The sequence below is a fragment of the Procambarus clarkii genome, chromosome 56, assembly GCF_040958095.1.
Source record: "Procambarus clarkii isolate CNS0578487 chromosome 56, FALCON_Pclarkii_2.0, whole genome shotgun sequence".
Taxonomy (NCBI): Eukaryota; Metazoa; Arthropoda; class Malacostraca; order Decapoda; family Cambaridae; genus Procambarus; species Procambarus clarkii.
Genome location: NC_091205.1, coordinates 22,702,350 through 22,721,909, shown reverse-complemented (window position 1 = coordinate 22,721,909; position 19,560 = coordinate 22,702,350). Strand labels below are relative to the sequence as shown.

The 19,560-nt window shown below is 47.5% G+C and overlaps 2 protein-coding genes across 2 annotated transcripts in view; both read left to right on the top strand.

Annotated features, from left to right (window-relative positions):
- LOC123770736 (uncharacterized) overlaps positions 1–19,560 on the top strand; it is a 758,174-nt gene that overhangs the window by 433,289 nt on the left and 305,325 nt on the right. Inside the window, 1 exon segment of the mRNA XM_069305873.1 lies at positions 10,669–10,733. The gene's annotated coding sequence lies outside the window, so the exon portion shown is untranslated.
- LOC138353210 (nucleolar protein dao-5-like) overlaps positions 14,394–19,560 on the top strand; it is a 15,578-nt gene continuing 10,411 nt past the window's right edge. The window contains exons 1-2 of the mRNA XM_069306090.1: positions 14,394–14,493; positions 14,788–15,929. Of these exons, the coding sequence (XP_069162191.1) occupies positions 14,394–14,493; positions 14,788–15,929 (1,242 nt within the window). The remainder of the gene's footprint in view (positions 14,494–14,787; positions 15,930–19,560) is intronic.

Here is a 19,560-nt window from a genome sequence, read left to right as displayed (position 1 = left end):
AACAACAATCACGACCACTAATAGTGAGAGAGACACAGTTCACACTGATAATGAATCTATTGTGCAAAGATAACATTGTTTACATCCCGTGAAGAGTAAGTTTACATCTCTCTCTCTCTCTCTCTCTCTCTCTCTCTCTCTCTCTCTCTCTCTCTCTCTCTCTCTCTCTCTCTCTCTCTCTCTCTCTCTCTCTCTCTCTCTCTCTCCTTCATCACCATTATCTACTTCTCTTCCCCTCCTTGTTCACATGGCGAAAAATTGGATGCCGCCCCAGTCCCGCGTCCCCCATAGTAATTCCCCTTATGGCTACTTCTAGCCCTACCCTGCTCCCCATGTCTTCCTCAGACGCCATCCACTGTTGCTGCTGCCCACCATCCACTGATGCTGCTGCCCACCATCCACTGATGCTGCTGCCCACCATCCACTGACGCTGCTGCCCACCATCCACTGATGCTGCTGCCCACCATCCACTGATGCTGCTGCCCACCATCCACTGATGCTGCTGCCCACCATCCACTGATGCTGCCCACCATCCACTGATGCTGCTGCCCACCATCCACTGATGCTGCTGCCCACCATCCACTGATGCTGCTGCCCACCATCCACTGACGCTGCTGCCCACCATCCACTGACGCTGCTGCCCACCATCCACTGATGCTGCTGCCCACCATCCACTGACGCTGCTGCCCACCATCCACTGACGCTGCTGCCCACCATCCACTGACGCTGCTGCCCACCATCCACTGATGCTGCTGCCCACCATCCATTGACGCTGCTGCCCACCATCCACTGATGCTGCTGCTGCCCACCATCCACTGATGCTGCTGCTGCCCACCATCCACTGATGCTGCTGCCCACCATCCACTGACGCTGCTGCCCACCATCCACTGATGCTGCTGCCCACCATCCACTGACGCTGCTGCCCACCATCCACTGATGCTGCTGCCCACCATCCACTGACGCTGCTGCCCACCATCCACTGATGCTGCTGCCCACCATCCACTGATGCTGCTGCTGCCCACCATCCACTGATGCTGCTGCTGCCCACCATCCACTGACGCTGCTGCCCACCATCCACTGATGCTGCTGCCCACCATCCACTGACGCTGCTGCCCACCATCAACTGATGCTGCTGCCCACCATCCACTGATGCTGCTGCCCACCATCCACTGATGCTGCTGCCCACCATCCATTGATGCTGCTGCCCACCATCCACTGATGCTGTTGCTGCCCACCATCCACTGATGCTGCTGCTGCCCACCATCCACTGACGCTGCTGCCCACCATCCACTGATGCTGCTGCCCACCATCCATTGATGCTGCTGCCCACCATCCACTGATGCTGCTGCTGCCCACCATCCACTGATGCTGCTGCTGCCCACCATCCACTGATGCTGCTGCCCACCATCCACTGACGCTGCTGCCCACCATCCACTGATGCTGCTGCCCACCATCCACTGACGCTGCTGCCCACCATCCACTGACGCTGCAGCCCACCATCCACTGATGCTGCTGCTGCCCACCATCCACTGATGCTGCTGCCCACCATCCACTGATGCTGCTGCCCACCATCCACTGATGCTGCTGCCCACCACCCACTGATGCTGCTGCTGCCCACCATCCACTGACGCTGCTGCCCACCATCCACTGATGCTGCTGCCCACCATCCACTGACGCTGCTGCCCACCATCAACTGATGCTGCTGCCCACCATCCACTGATGCTGCTGCCCACCATCCACTGATGCTGCTGCCCACCATCCATTGATGTTGCTGCCCACCATCCACTGATGCTGCTGCTGCCCACCATCCACTGATGCTGCTGCTGCCCACCATCCACTGACGCTGCTGCCCACCATCCACTGATGCTGCTGCTGCCCACCATCCACTGATGCTGCTGCCCACCATCCATTGATGCTGCTGCCCACCATCCACTGTTGCTGCTGCCCACCACCCACTGATGCTGCTGCTGCCCACCATCCACTGACGCTGTTGCCCACCATCCACTGATGCTGCTGCCCACTACCCACTGATGCTGCTGCCCACCATCCACTGATGCTGCTGCCCACCATCCACTGTTGCTGCTGCCCACCACCCACTGATGCTGCTGCCCACCATCCACTGATGCTGCTGCCCACCATCCACTGTTGCTGCTGCCCACCACCCACTGATGCTGATGCTGCCCACCATCCACTGATGCTGCTGCTGCCCACCATCCACTGATGCTGCTGCTGCCCACCATCCACTGACGCTGCTGCCCACCATCCACTGATGCTGCTGCCCACCATCCACTGACGCTGCTGCCCACCATCAACTGATGCTGCTGCCCACCATCCACTGATGCTGCTGCCCACCATCCACTGATGCTGCTGCCCACCATCCATTGATGCTGCTGCCCACCATCCACTGATGCTGTTGCTGCCCACCATCCACTGATGCTGCTGCTGCCCACCATCCACTGACGCTGCTGCCCACCATCCACTGATGCTGCTGCCCACCATCCATTGATGCTGCTGCCCACCATCCACTGATGCTGCTGCTGCCCACCATCCACTGATGCTGCTGCTGCCCACCATCCACTGATGCTGCTGCCCACCATCCACTGACGCTGCTGCCCACCATCCACTGATGCTGCTGCCCACCATCCACTGACGCTGCTGCCCACCATCCACTGACGCTGCAGCCCACCATCCACTGATGCTGCTGCTGCCCACCATCCACTGATGCTGCTGCCCACCATCCACTGATGCTGCTGCCCACCATCCACTGATGCTGCTGCCCACCACCCACTGATGCTGCTGCTGCCCACCATCCACTGACGCTGCTGCCCACCATCCACTGATGCTGCTGCCCACCATCCACTGACGCTGCTGCCCACCATCAACTGATGCTGCTGCCCACCATCCACTGATGCTGCTGCCCACCATCCACTGATGCTGCTGCCCACCATCCATTGATGTTGCTGCCCACCATCCACTGATGCTGCTGCTGCCCACCATCCACTGATGCTGCTGCTGCCCACCATCCACTGACGCTGCTGCCCACCATCCACTGATGCTGCTGCTGCCCACCATCCACTGATGCTGCTGCCCACCATCCATTGATGCTGCTGCCCACCATCCACTGTTGCTGCTGCCCACCACCCACTGATGCTGCTGCCCACCATCCACTGACGCTGTTGCCCACCATCCACTGATGCTGCTGCCCACTACCCACTGATGCTGCTGCCCACCATCCACTGATGCTGCTGCCCACCATCCACTGTTGCTGCTGCCCACCACCCACTGATGCTGCTGCCCACCATCCACTGATGCTGCTGCCCACCATCCACTGTTGCTGCTGCCCACCACCCACTGATGCTGATGCTGCCCACCATCCACTGATGCTGCTGCTGCCCACCATCCACTGATGCTGCTGCTGCCCACCATCCACTGACGCTGCTGCCCACCATCCACTGACGCTGCTGCCCACCATCCACTGATGCTGCTGCCCACCATCCACTGATGCTGCTGCTGCCCACCATCCACTGATGCTGCTGCCCACCATCCACTGACGCTGCTGCCCACCATCCACTGACGCTGCTGCCCACCATCCACTGATGCTGCTGCTGCCCACCATCCACTGATGCTGCTGCCCACCATCCACTGACGCTGCTGCCCACCATCCACTGATGCTGCTGCTGCCCACCATCCACTGACGCTGCTGCCCACCATCCACTGACGCTGCTGCCCACCATCCACTGATGCTGCTGCCCACCATCCACTGATGCTGCTGCCCACCATCAACTGATGCTGCTGCCCACCATCCACTGCTGCTGCTGCCCACCATCAACTGATGCTGCTGCCCACCATCCACTGATGCTGCTGCCCACCATCCACTGATGCTGCTGCTGCCCACCATCCACTGATGCTGCTGCTGCCCACCATCCACTGATGCTGCTGCTGCCCACCATCCACTGATGCTGCTGCCCACCATCCACTGACGCTGCTGCCCACCATCCACTGACGCTGCTGCCCACCATCCACTGATGCTGATGCCCACCATCCACTGATGCTGATGCCCACCATCCACTGATGCTGCTGCCCACCATCCACTGATGCTGATGCCCACCATCCACTGACGCTGCTGCCCACCATCCACTGACGCTGCTGCCCACCATCCACTGACGCTGCTGCCCACCATCCACTGATGCTGCTGCCCACTACCCACTGATGCTGCTGCCCACTACCCACTGATGCTGCTGCCCACCACCCACTGATGCTGCTGCCCACCACCCACTGATGCTGCTGCCCACCACCCACTGATGCTGCTGCCCACCACCCACTGATGCTGCTGCCCACCATCCACTGATGCTGCTGCCCACCACCCACTGATGCTGCTACCCACCACCCACTGATGCTGCTGCCCACCACCCACTGATGCTGCTGCCCACTACCCACTGATGCTGCTGCCCACCACCCACTGATGCTGCTGCCCACCACCCACTGACGCTGCTGCCTACCACCCACTGACGCTGCTGCCTACCACCCACTGACGCTGCTGCCCACCACCCACTGACGCTGCTGCCTACCACCCACTGACGCTGCTGCCTACCACCCACTGACGCTGCTGCCCACCACCCACTGACGCTGCTGCATAGTGCCCATTGTTGCTGCCCGCCACCCCCACCTATCACAACCACCATCAACACTGTCACCACCACCATCAGTGGCCGTAGTGATGGTGTTACCCTCATGAAGTTAACTTTCCCCAAGCTTCTCGATGTCTTTCACAACCTCCACTCCTTCTTTTCTAGTTTTTAGTTAACGAATGTTCATCTCCATTTGTGTTCGTCATTCTCTCTTTATTCCTGTTTCATTCTACGCTGGTTCCCTCCTGCGTCTCTTCCTCTCCTCCGTCTCCCTCTTTCACAGCTGGAGAAAGTGTCACGCCTTCACCTCTTCCACCTCTCATTCTTGTAACTATTCACTTCTTCGCCTCTTAACTTAATGCTTACATTCTTATTTATCCTTCCCTTTCCATCCTTCCCTTTCTCTTTCCCTGTTTCTCTTTTTCTCTTTCACGACACCCAGAAGACGACCGTTTTGAGTTCCTTGAGACAATAAGGGGGCAGAGGGGTAGAAATAGTCTAAGCTACTCTATCGCTTTGAGATGTATTTCTTTCTTGTCTCAATAAACATACTTGAACTTGAGACAATGGTATTTCCGGAGCCGTCTTCACTACCGTGGGACCCCACACCTCAATAAATATTAAAGCTGAAGCTGCAACTTTAGTATCCAACTCCATATTGGTAAGGGGAGAGCTGCCAGAGAGTTAGAAGAGAGCTGCCAGAGAGTTAGGGGAGAGCTGCCAGAGAGTTAGAAGACAGCCAACATGGTGTCAATACACATGATAGGAGGACATATGAGCCACTGAACTACAGACTAGCATCGCCACTCACAACTTAGCAAAGGAAAGTTGCTTTGCTAAGTTGTTCGAACATTTCTCTAAGAGTGCTTCGCTGACGACCTCTGTTTGAATGGTTGTTCAGTTCTGCTCACTGAACACTTCAACTCACGTACTTCAAGTACAAATAACTGCCAACAGGATTTAAACGCCTAATTTAGGCCTACCTATACAACAAATTTAAAAATTCAGTAATGTTTACTTGTAAGAAAATACCGATTTACAGAGGTCCTGAGAGTCGACTACTGCGTGGACAAATATAACCTGAGGACGGATGCTTGTGAGGCGCGTGGACGTGTGTTTGTGAGGCGCGTGGACGGGTGTTTGTGAGGCGCGTGGACGGGTGTTTGTGAGGCGCGTGGACGGGTGTTTGTGAGGCGCGTGGACGGCTGTTTGTGAGGCGCGTGGACGGGTGCTTGTGAGGCGCGTGGACGGGTGCTTGTGAGGCGCGTGGACGGGTGCTTGTGAGGCGCGTGGACGGATGCTTGTGAGGCGCGTGGACGGGTGTTTGTGAGGCGCGTGGACGGCTGCTTGTGAGGCGCGTGGACGGCTGCTTGTGAGGCGCGTGGACGGCTGCTTGTGAGGCGCGTGGACGGGTGTTTGTGAGGCGCGTGGACGGCTGTTTGTGAGGCGCGTGGAAAGTGTCTTTCACTCATAAACAATGAGGCTGCTGCTGGCCTAACGAGTATTTGGCCTAAATTTATGAGGACGGGGTGAGCACAGCCTCATACCTCACATGAGAGCTTAGCAACTCACGAGAACCTGAAATGTCAACTATGTAACCTCTATCTACATCTGTGATAGATAGATAGATAGATGTCACTATCGGTCGTACGTCAGTTCATAATAAGAACAAAGTTTTCAATGACTTGAGTTCATCTGTTCAACAGAACATCATAAATTTCAAATAATGTTCCGTAATTGTTCATGTTGATGCAACTGTTCTTTTGTGTTATAATTTGTGTCATATTCGTCTTACAGGTGTTCTTCATACATCAGTGTTCTTCATACATCAGTGTTCTTCATACATCAGTGTTCTTCATACATCAGTGTTCTTCATACATCAGTGTTCTTCATACATCAGTGTTCTTCATACATCCCTGTTCTTACGTCACAGTGCTTCATACATCCCTGTTCTTCATACATCCCTGTTCTTCATACATCCCTGTTCTTCATACATCCCTGTTCTTCATACATCCCTGTTCTTCATACATCCCTGTTCTTCATACATCCCTGTTCTTTATACATCCCTGTTCTTCATACATCACTGTTCTTCACACAACAGACACGTATATTGGAAGACACTCACCCGTATAGTCTTACGAGTCAGCAAATAGAACTTCGAGCTTGTTTGACTGTGAAAGAAAATGTCTAAGTCAAACAAGATCTTTTTACAAACCCTTGGGCCACTTTGCGTCTCATGACCTCTGACCTGGTGGTGCTCAAGAACCGGCTGTGATCGCGGAGGGTGTAGAGGAAAGGTCATACGGCCATTGAGGAGCGAGAGAGCCAAAGAAAAAGATCTTTTGAAGAAAGGTCATAGATTTTTTTTTTGAGTACATGAGTTGAGTCTTTCATCTCACTAACTTTGCTAACAGGTTAATCATGAGTTGTATTTATTCTCTCTCTCTCTCTCTCTCTCTCTCTCTCTCTCTCTCTCTCTCTCTCTCTCTCTCTCTCTCTCTCTCTCTCTCTCTCTCTCTCTCTCTCTCTCTCTCTCTCTCTCTCTCTCTCTCTCGCCCCCTCTCTCTGTCCCTACCACTTGGGCTGGACGGTAGAGCGACGATCTCGCTTCATGTAGGTAAGCGTTCAATCCCCGACTGTCCAAGTGGTTGGGCACCATTCCTTTCCCCCGTCCTATCCCAAATCCTTATCCTGATTCCTTCCAAGTGCTATATAGTCGTAATGGCTTGGTGCTTTACCCCCTGATACGTTCTCTCTCTCTCTCTCTCTCTCTCTCTCTCTCTCTCTCTCTCTCTTTCTCTCTCTCTCTCTCTCTCTCTCTCTCTCTCTCTCTCTCTCTCTCTCTCTCTCTCTCTTTCTCTTTCTCTGTCTGTCTCTCTGTCTCTCTCTCTCTCTCTCTCTCTCTCTCTCTCTCTCTCTCTCTCTCTCTCTCTCTCTCTCTCTCTCTCTCTCTCTCTCTCTCTCTCTCTCTCTCTCTCTCTCTCTCTCTCTCTCTCTCTCTCTCTCTCTCTCTCTCTCTCTCTCTCTCTCTCTCTCACACACACACACACACACACACAGGAGAGCTGACTGCTCCATCACTCACCCACCTACTGACTTGACTTTGCCCAAGAGTCGCGCACAGTAGGAAAAACATCATTGTTTAACATATGATGAATATCCTCCAAGTTTTCCACTGATATAATACTTCCGATACAGATATTTTATCCGGACTGGTGTTTTCAACGCGTTATTAAATCAAGTGAAATTGTTACGAGGAAAATTGTATTAGAAAGGTGAAAGACTTTTTAATGTTTACAATAAAACTGGTATATTTTTATGTAAAAATAAAAATTGATGTAAAACATCAGTAATTATGCTTTTTTGGGGTATTCACCGCACAAAATAGTTATACATATGTTTATGTAATATTTAAAAATTAAATGCTGCAGTGGAAACTCTTTTTTATATTATTAACTAAAAAAAACGTTTTTTTGTTTTTCTTCCCCAAAAAAATTTCCAACAGACTCTAAAAGATTATGAATGTTGTTTTGAGATCTTTTTCAAATATATAAAATTAATATCTTATTTTTATTTTTATTTTGGGCGGAAATTCTTGAAAATCGATCTAACTAGTCGGGTGGGGGGGGTTAGAGGGGGGTTGACGGGGTAGGGGGGGTTGGAGGGGGGTTGATGGGGTCGTGGTCGAGGTGGTAGTAGTTACCTATTAGTGACTAGTGACAAGGAGAAAGTGATTTCTAGCTTCTAGCTTTCGAGGAGGAAGTGATTTTTTTCTGAAGGTGGCGTCCAAATTTCTTAATATATCCCTCCTGTAGTTCTTAGTGCATTCTCCTGCACTGGGCATGAGAACTTCTCTACATTTGTTGACCAAACCACACACTAGATAGTGAAGGGACGACGACGTTTCGGTCCGTCCTGGACCAACATATCAAATGTTGTTGGACACTCTAGGATGATACAGTCTGTGCTTCTGTATCTCATCATAGCATGGGGAAGCTACAGAAGATACTCATGCTATGTGGAGGCTCAATAAAATCCCAGGTTAGTAAAAATAAGACAGAAAGACGGAGGAGTGGTCGTACCTCTCCTGGTGTAGCCAAATGACAGCAGGGAACATATGTTTATTAGGAGTATTACTGAATATATGCAATTGTAGTATCGTAATAACAGGCACAAACCAAACATGAGCTGCCCAATAGCCCCCCGGACAACAATAGATAGTGTGTGCACTCTCCTTGAACTCAGGATTAGACGTCTTGTAGGAGAAGGGCGGTCGCTCTAAGCTGATGTGTGTCCAGGCGTCAGCGCATGGATGCTGATGGAGGCTGGTTGAGCTGCGGTTGGTGAAGAGGAGTGTAGAGGGAGGGTGAGGCCGTAGAACCATCCACCACAAGCTGCTAGATCGCTTCACCTACCATCCACCACAAGCTGCTAGATTGCTTCACCGACCATCCACCACAAGCTGCTAGATTGCTTCACCGACCATCCACCACAAGCTGCTAGATCGCTTCACCGACCATCCACCACCAGCTGCTAGATCGCTTCACCGACCATCCACCACAAGCTGCTAGATCGCTTCACCGACCATCCACCACAAGCTGCTAGATCGCTTCACCGACCATCCACCACAAGCTGCTAGATCGCTTCACCGACCATCCACCACAAGCTGCTAGATCGCTTCACCGACCATCCACCACCAGCTGCTAGATCGCTTCACCGACCAGCTACCCATACAGCGTGATAGCTTCAGGGCAATAAGAAATGGGTTAGACAAGAGCCTCCACACTGTAAAAATGCAGTATTTCAAATATATTAAACCAGGGTCAATTTTATACACAATTTTTATACAAAAATACGAAGCAAGTTCCAGATTTGGAAATCTCTTGGCACTCTGAAATCACAGTTGGCATTGACCCAAAATCTCCCAAAAAGTCTTTCCCTGGAGATAATATAATCCCGGAATGTGTGTGTGAACTGGATTATAGAGTTTCCTGAGACGTCTCAAATTTATCCAAGTTATACTTGTAAGTGTTGTCTTGTTCTCAAACTTCACTCACCTGAAAATGTTAAGTCTTCAATGAACACTCACAATCATTAAATCTTTTTATTATTATCTTTATTGGCAAATGTAATAAATAGTTTTGGATTCTCGGAGTAATTCATTTAGATGTTATTGTAACGCGGATGGTGATTATATTCACTGCAAGACAGAACATTCTTCAAGGAACATATAATCTCTTCTCACAATCAATCACCAGAGAAATCTTAACAACCTGTGTGTTTAACCTCATTGTTAACAACCTTTAGATAACAAAATCTTAAGATAACAGGTTTAAATTATAGATTTAAATACATATTTCTTGAGGTTACAGCCTACTACGTCAGATATTTTACATATTTAATATACGACTTTGTAAATTACAACTTTAGACAAAAGCTGTCATTAGACAAGGAGCCGGTCGGCCGAGCGGACGGCTTACTGGACTTGTGATCCTGTGGTCCTGGGTTCGATCCCAGGCGCCGGCGAGAAACAATGGGCAGAGTTTCTTTCACCCTATGCCCCTGTTACCTAGCAGTAAAATAGGTACCTGGGTGTTAGTCAGCTGTCACGGGCTGCTTCCTGGGGGTGGAGGCCTGGTCGAGGACCGGGCCGCGGGGACACTAAAGCCCCGAAATCATCTCAAGATAACCTCAAGAAGACATTTAAAATGCATTAGACAGAAGGTCTTAACTGACGGAACGTCATCATCCCCGCGTGGTGCAAACGAAAATGAAACCTAAGCCAGGATTTATCAAGCATTTACCACTTCCGAAACCTCTACATCTTTCCATAATCATACGACGAATTACGACACAATGAATTATTATTGTTTCAGGCGTAGGATAGGCCTATATATGAAATAATTTGGATGAGATTTAATAGCTGCCTCGTGTGAGCTAGTAGGCCTGTTGTAGTGTCCTTAATTCTTATATTCTTAATGATGTTTATCCATTGTTTTGATGCGCTAGTGTTGGGGCTAACAGCTTCTGTCTCCGGCAGATGAGAGGACGGAAGGACTCACCTGAGGGAGCTGCCACGCCTGTCTGTGTCTACACAGTACCCACGTGAGTGTCTTGCTGTAGTGTGTGTGTGTGTGTGTGTGTGTGTGTGTGTGTGTGTGTGTGTGTGTGTGTGTGTGTGTGTGTGTGTGTGTGTGTGTGTGTGTGTGGTGTATGCTCTGGTTGTGGGTCTGGTGTGTGTGTGTGTGTGTGTGTGTGTGTGTGTGTGCGTGTGTGTGTGTGTGTGTGTGTGTGTGTGTGTGTGTGTGTGTGTGTGTGTGTGTGTGTGTGTGGTATGCTCTGGTTGTGGGTCTGGTGTGTGTGTGTGTGTGTGTGACAGTTGTTCGTTATGTTACGCCAGGTGTATGTTAGGTGTGTGTGGTAAGTGTGTACACCAGGTGTGTGAAAAATGTGTGTGCCAGGTGTATACGTATGCGAAAGCGTAATATAAAAGATTTGAGAGTGATAATGTCGGAAGATCTTACTTTTAAAGAACACGATAAAATAGCTGTGACAATCGCAAGAAAAATGGCAGGATGGACAACACGAACCTTTCTGACCAGAGATTACTATTGGGGAGTAATATAGGGATTACTAGAGATTATAGGGATTATATAGAGATTACTATAGGGGATTGATGACATGTGGTGATACATAGTCTTTCCAGCTTGGTGCCTTCAGCTTCTTATTACTTTAAGAAAGGCAGCGGAATAGATTCTCGTATCTTCTGACGAAATGGTTAACAGCAGAAATGCAAGATTACTGAGTTCTCTTTGCCAAGCCTAGCAAGCGCTCTTAGCGTCAACCTTTCCTCAAGGAGGAAGTACGCTCACGGGAATGGATTGAGAACGACTATATAATTAGTGTTATTATCTACTCTCTATCTATGGTTAGGTTAGGTTGAAGTTACTTTAAGTTAGCTTAGGTTTCATTACGTTTTGTTACGTTAATACGGTGTATTATTGACGATAATGTGAAATATGGAATTTATAAACTATTTCAGTGTACCCAAGAATTCAGTTTACAGAAAACCAAATTCTTCAAAATAAAAGCTTTTTCAGCTTACACTTTTTACATTTTAAACGAACTATTTATAATACAGTAAAGTTATACCGAGAATTTTCTCTGTTTAGGAAAAAAGTTCACTTTCCAGTTTACATGTAGACTATTACTTTAACCGTAATATGCTTTCAGACCATCACAAATACCTAGATACCTATCCAGGTGGTTTAAGGAGGGGGGGGGGGGGGAGTCGTGGTAATGTATTTGGTCTGAGGATGGGCTCCATAGCCTAGCAAACTCTCTTAGCCTAGCCTAGCGGGCGCTCCTAGCCTGGCATTGAGATACTTTTAAGCTCATCATGGTCTACATGGTAATGCGTGTGTTTGAGGAGGCCAGGGACACGAGTTCGATCCCAGCCTAGTGCCTCACTATTGTCTATTCTTCGACTCTTTTTTCTCGAGGCCATAATGTAAGTTGTTAAATACTAACACTGTAATGTGAACGTTCACACATGTTCACTTTACCTGTTCACACATGTTCACTTTACCTGTTCACACATGTTCACTTTACCTGTTCACACGTGACAGTTGAGGACACACCTCATACCACCAGTGGCTGACAAAATGTAGATGTTTTGATTAGTGACAAAACCTGGCCTGGACAGGTATAATTCAACGGGCTCACCATAGCCCGTGCTACTTTGGAACTTTTGTTCTAAGTAGCTGAATCTAAAATAACAGTGCCCTGATCCCAGTTCAGAATTATCCCAGGAAACCCAATCCCTGTCCCATCCCAATAAACAAACCAGATTTCAATGATTTGGTTGTAAGTCGATTTTTTTTTCCTCATTACTGTGGGTTATCTTATCCGGAGGTCCGGTTACTGGTGACGCCCCTGATATCCGGAGGCCTAACTGTGTCCTCTGTGTCGTGTCTCGTTGACAACATGTACAAAACACATGATACAAAATTAGATTTCAGGTTGATGTTATTCATATATTCAGTTTTGTGTTTTCTGTCATCCCGGGGAAATAAGTCGTAGATTTAACTCCGCTGTGGACGAGGCTATCTGGCGGGTCTTGTTTGTGTAAAGGGAGGATAACCGCCCGATTACATGTTTGTAATGTGTGTGTGTGTGTGTGTGTGTGTGTGTGTGTGTGTGTGTGTGTGTGTGTGTGTGTGTGTGTGTGTGTGTGTGTCTTCACCTAGTTGTGGTCACCTAGTTGTGCTTGCGGGGGTTGAGCTCTGGCTCTTTCGGCCCGCTTCTCAACTGTCAATCAACTGTTGCTAACTCCTACTGTTGTGTGTAGCTCTCTGTGTTCTGTGTTCCCCACTCTCTTTACTCATTATCATTCTGATTATTTAGCCACAAAGAGGATACATAATAATTGCCTGAAACCTTTTATAGAGTTCCTTATAAAATTCTGTCATATCTCTCTCACATCTTGTTTAGCACAGTCACGTGGTTATTCTCTGATATCTTCCTGTTAAGCCGACTAGAACACCTCTGCTAAGTTGTTATTCATCCTTAGCTGCATTGCTATGTTCATTACTTTGTTCTAATCCTCTTATGTTGCAAATGTATTTATTGATTGCACTGTTACTTCCGGGTTTCTTTTGACCCCATATTCAATCATTTTTTTTTATCTTGAAGCATTGTGTTAACTAATGGAAGTGTTCACCCTCGATGTTCAGCGTCGCTACCTTTGTGTCCCACTGGTGGTATATGTGTCACTACCAACTCTGTACCCTTCCCATCCCATTTCCCATTCCATTTCTATTTCCATCCCACAGGCAACATCCCCCACGACCCTCCAACCACAGACAATTCCACCGGCCATGCAATATAAAAATCCATAAAAGTGGCTGCAGGCGAACGAGGGCTGTCAATAAAATAATCATCCCCCTCGCGAGCATCTCTGAAAGGAGAGGATGTCGAAAATTAATCGCTCCCGGACTTGCGTTTCTCGGTCGAGTCGTTCGCGAAGTGATCAATTGGTGGGCTCTTTTTACCCACATGATTGGCGGAGGGATGATGGTTCCTAGACTGACGTCACGTAGGGGGGGGGGAGGGTGTTCCTGTATTTGATTTGGTTCCTGTACTATATAAAGTACAGGACTGTTGTAGTGTGGGGCTATTCATGTCCGTGCCACCTCTTTGGTGGCTTAATCTTCATCAATCTGTAGTGTGGTTTAGGCTTTTCCCTGGCGCTTCGCTGTCTAGTGCTGGCAGGCAGTTTGTGACCAGGATAGGCGAAAATGGGATGTTGGTGAGCTTCCCTAAGGCTGGGATGGGTGACTTAATCATTTGGCTTGGGGCTCGGATGGGTGACATCAGTTGACCAGACCACACACTAGAAAGTGAAGGGACGACGACGTTTCGGTCCGTCCTGGACCATTCTCAAGTCGATTGTGAGACATTCTCACAATCGACTGAGAATGATCCAGGACGGACCGAAACGTCGTCGTCCCTTCACTTTCTAGTGTGTGGTTTGGTCAATATATTTCAGCCACGAAATTGTGACTCCTCGTCTGCATACGGTGCAACCCGTTCTCGCACTTGCTTATTGTCAATATACTAAGAAGGTTAGGTGAGGTCGGTGTTGTCTATGAAGCTTTTCAAGGTAAACTAAAATATTCACAACCAATTAGTATGTCACATATGCACTTATTAAATAAGCAAATATTGATTGTAAGCAAGTGCGAGAACGGGTTGTACGGTGACATGAGTGATAAGCATCGAGTGCTAATGAGAGCCAATCTGTTGCCTACCTCAGTGCAGGGAGCAGCGATGTTGCAAAACGGAGTACAGCGTTGCTTGCCAGGTATTGGGTAAAAATGGGTAGAATTATACCCACAGGAAGCATGGCAGTCACGTGTGGCATTCTGGCTATGAGAGAGATAAGCGACTCTGCCTATCCTCCTAAAATGATTGTATTTGGAATACTATTTGGTCAGACGTTCCAATATGTACTGTTCGAAACCCATAAAGTTCCCATTGTATACTAATGAATGAACCTAGGCCTAATGCACGCTTAGGTCTAGGTTAAATATGTATTCTGTTTAGAAATAACCGAACAAGTAACTCTTACAACGATCAAACAACAAAACTACCTCAGGAAGCGACCAAGACTCACAAAACTACCTCAGGAAGCGACCAAAACTCACAAAACTACCTCAGGAAGCGACCAAAACTCACAAAACTACCTCAGGAAGCGACCAAAACTCACAAAACTACCTCAGGAAGCGACCAAGACTCACAAAACTACCTCAGGAAGCGACCAAAACTCACAAAACTACCTCAGGAAGCGACCAAGACTCACAAAACTACCTCAGGAAGCGACCAAAACTCACAAAACTACCTCAGGAAGCGACCAAAACTCACAAAACTACCTCAGGAAGCGACCAAGACCCACAAAACTACCTCAGGAAGCGACCAAGACTCACAAAACTACCTCAGGAAGCGACCAAGACTCACAAAACTACCTCAGGAAGCGACCAAGACTCACAAAACTACCTCAGGAAGCGACCAAGACTCATAAAACTACCTCAGGAAGCGACCAAGACTCACAAAACTACCTCAGGAAGCGACCAAGACTCACAAAACTACCTCAGGAAGCGACCAAGACTCATAAAACTACCTCAGGAAGCGACCAAGACTCACAAAACTACCTCAGGAAGCGACCAAGACCCACAAAACTACCTCAGGAAGCGACCAAAACTCACAAAACTACCTCAGGAAGCGACCAAGACCCACAAAACTACCTCAGGAAGCGACCAAGACCCACAAAACTACCTCAGGAAGCGACCAAAACTCACAAAACTACCTCAGGAAGCGACCAAAACTCACAAAACTACCTCAGGAAGCGACCAAAACTCACAAAACTACCTCAGGAAGCGACCAAGACCCACAAAACTACCTCAGGAAGCGACCAAGACTCACAAAACTACCTCAGGAAGCGACCAAGACTCACAAAACTACCTCAGGAAGCGACCAAGACTCATAAAACTACCTCAGGAAGCGACCAAGACTCATAAAACTACCTCAGGAAGCGACCAAGACTCACAAAACTACCTCAGGAAGCGACCAAGACTCATAAAACTACCTCAGGAAGCGACCAAGACTCACAAAACTACCTCAGGAAGCGACCAAGACTCACAAAACTACCTCAGGAAGCGACCAAAACTCACAAAACTACCTCAGGAAGCGACCAAAACACATACATGTAGCTTCAAAGCGATATATGACAAAGAGTGCTGGGTAGACGGGACACCACGAGCGTAGCTCTCATCCTGTAACTACACTTAGGTAATTACGACACTAACTGCCGGTACAGTCATTAGGTATGACATACTAGGGGGCAGTAAGTCGCCACTCTTGTTCATATATATGTGAACCGAAATCTTCTGCACTTAAAAGTATATCCAAATCTTTTACACCCAACGTGTAAAGTGTAAACTGAGTATTCACCCCTCTTGTAGTAAATAGCTAGGTACAACTGCTGTAAATAACGGCCCAATAACCCTGTCCAATATCCTTCGGCAGCTGAAAGTTTACCATTGATTCCTCCAGTTGAATATTCACATTGTTTGGGCCCCTTCTGTTGACAGTTCACGTCGTTTAACCGTGTTATGAACTTATTAATAACTAAAGCAGTTGCTTTAACTAATTGCAGTTCAGCTAATTGCTAAAATAACTAATTGCAGTTCATCTTCAGGCCTGGCCTCCCAATCCAACCTATTGCTGAATAAAATGAATAACTGCCTGTGTTAAGGACATGTTGAAGGCGAGTAATACCACAAGCTAAAGTTCAAAGTTGATTAACAAACAAAAGACTAAGTCTAAATTCTACAAAAGACTAAGTCTAAATTCTACAAAAGACTAAGTCTAAATTCTACAAAAGACTAAGTCTAAATTCTACAAAAGACTAAGTCTAAATTCTACAAAAGACTAAGTCTAAATTCTACAAAAGACTAAGTCTAAATTCTACAAAAGACTAAGTCTAAATTCTACAAAAGACTAAGTCTAAATTCTACAAAAGACTAAGTCTAAATTCTACAAAAGACTAAGTCTAAATTCTACAAAAGACTAAGTCTAAATTCTACAAAAGACTAAGTCTAAATCCTACAAAAGACTAAGTCTAAATTCTACAAAAGACTAAGTCTAAATTCTACAAAAGACTAAGTCTAAATTCAACAAAAGACTAAGTCTAAATTCTACAAAAGACTAAGTCTAAATTCAACAAAAGACTAAGTCTAAATTCAACAAAAGACTAAGTCTAAATTCTACAAAAGACTAAGTCTAAATTCTACAAAAGACTAAGTCTAAATTCTACAAAAGACTAAGTCTAAATTCTACAAAAGACTAAGTCTAAATTCTACAAAAGACTAAGTCTAAATTCTACAAAAGACTAAGTCTAAATTCTACAAAAGACTGGGATATTATTCACCAAAGTGGTAACCAAAAACCCAAGTTGCAGTCTTTCTCCCACTTTGCCAAAGTACATCACTGAAATTTATGTATATATGATTTATACTGTATTTTATTAAATAAAGATAAAACCACTACAGGTGACGACACCTAACTCTTATTAACACCTGTAAGGTAAAATACTAACCAAAGCATAAGACACTGTGTATTAATCACTTCTTAAATTAGAGACATTTCAACAATGCATAAACTTAATTAGATTCAAGGGTATAGTTAAATATATTAAATGGCTGACTTCAAGCTGACTCAACCAGTCAGCTTGAAGTCCAGTGACATCACTGGCAAGGCGACAGGTGAAGTCCAGTCCCACTTACTGCCAAAGGTCATTAAGGACTATGTGCAGGCAACCTAATTATTAAACATAACCTGTCACATTAATGACCAAACCACTCATCAGAAAATGAAGGGACGACGACGTTTCGGTCCGTCCTGGACCATTCTCAAGTAGTGTGATGTTGACCAGACCACACACTAGAAGGTGAAGGGACGACGAAGTTTCGGTCCGTCCTGGACCATTCTCAAGTAGTGTGATGTTGACCAGACCACACACTAGAAGGTGAAGGGACGACGACGTTTCGGTCCGCCCTGGACCATTCTCAAGTCGACTTGAGAATGGTCGACTTGATTGTGCTTGAGTCAAGCACAATCTTAGAGAAGGGGAGGGGGGGTTGTGGAGAATGAGGGGAGGGGAGAGGAGGAAGAGATGCGAAGTAAATAATGAAAGAGAAAAGGGAAAAGAATGTAGAGATCCAGTACAAGGAAAATAATAGACATAATAGGGGTAAAATATAAGGCATAAGAAAGGGGTAAATGCTCCATATAAAAGGGGGAACAAATTATGTGGGAGGGGGGGAAGGGGGAGTTTACACTGAAATCCTGTGAGGTTGAGTATAGGGGGGGGGGTTGACAGGACGGGGTAATAGTTCAAAATAGGGGGTAATAGGAACTCAAAACGGGGTAATTGGAATTCAATCCGGCTCGGTGTTCACTTAATTAAAAGCGGCAGAAGCACAGTGTTGATATAATCCAATCCCATTATCCGAGAGAATAATTGATTAAGTTCAATTGGGCACAGCCAATGACCTCCTCGGGACCCTTCCGGTAATATTAATACCAATATATATATTATATATGTATTATATAATATATATATTATATATGTATTATATAATATATATATTATATATGTATTATATTATATTACATATATATAGAGAGAAAATTCAGATATGCCACCAGGCTAATCCCTGAGCTGAGAGGTATGAGTTACTAGGAAAGGCTACGGGAATTAAACCTTACGTCCCTGGAAAACAGAAGAGATAGAGGAGACATGATCGCCACCTACAAAATTCTGAGAGAAATGACAGGATGGACAAAGACAAACTATTTAACATGGGCGGAACGCAAACAAGGGGACACATGTCCAACTTAGTACCCAAATGAGCCACAGAGACATTGAAATGATTTTTTTTTCAGTGTCAGAGTAGTTAACAGATGAAATGCATTAGGAAGTGATGTGGTGGAGGCTGACTCCATACACAGTTTCAAATGTAGATTTGATAGTGCCCAGTAGGCTCAGGAACCTGTACACCAGTTGATTGACAGTCGAGAGGCGGGACCAAAGAGCCAGAGCTCAACCCCCACAAGCACAACTAGGTAAGTACATACACTAGCCGTGAAAGTGAGAAGTAATTATGAGGAGAATATATTAGTGCCTATGCGGGCATTACCTCATTATCACCTATAAGTTCATTATCAAAATGCATAATTGATTTAAACATTATAAAAAAAATTGTCATTTAATACTATAATCTGAAATGACCCGGTGTAATGTGAATTGACCCGAAGCGAGTCAGAGCGACCTGTGGGGACCTGAAGTGACTATCCTGGTCCGCACCTGGTGACTATCCTCGTCCCCACCTGGTGACTATCCTGGTCGCCACCTGGTGACTATCCTGGTCCCCACCTGGTGACTATCCTGGTCCCCACCTGGTGACTATCCTGGCCCCCACCTGGTGACTATCCTGGCCCCCACCTGGTGACTATCCTGGTCCCCACCTGGTGACTATCCTCGTCCCCACCTGGTGACTATCCTCGTCCCCACCTGGTGACTATCCTGGCCCCCACCTGGTGACTATCCTGGCCCCCACCTGGTGACTATCCTCGTCCCCACCTGGTGACTATCCTCGTCCCCACCAGGTGACTATCCTCGTCCCCACCTGGTGACTATCCTGGTCCCCACCTGGTGACTATCCTGGTCCCCACTTGGTGACTATCCTGGTCCCCACCTGGTGACTATCCTCGTCCCCACTTGGTGATTATCCTGGTCCCCACCTGGTGACTATCCTGCTCCCCACCTGGTGACTATCCTCGTCCCCACTTGGTGACTATCCTCGTCCCC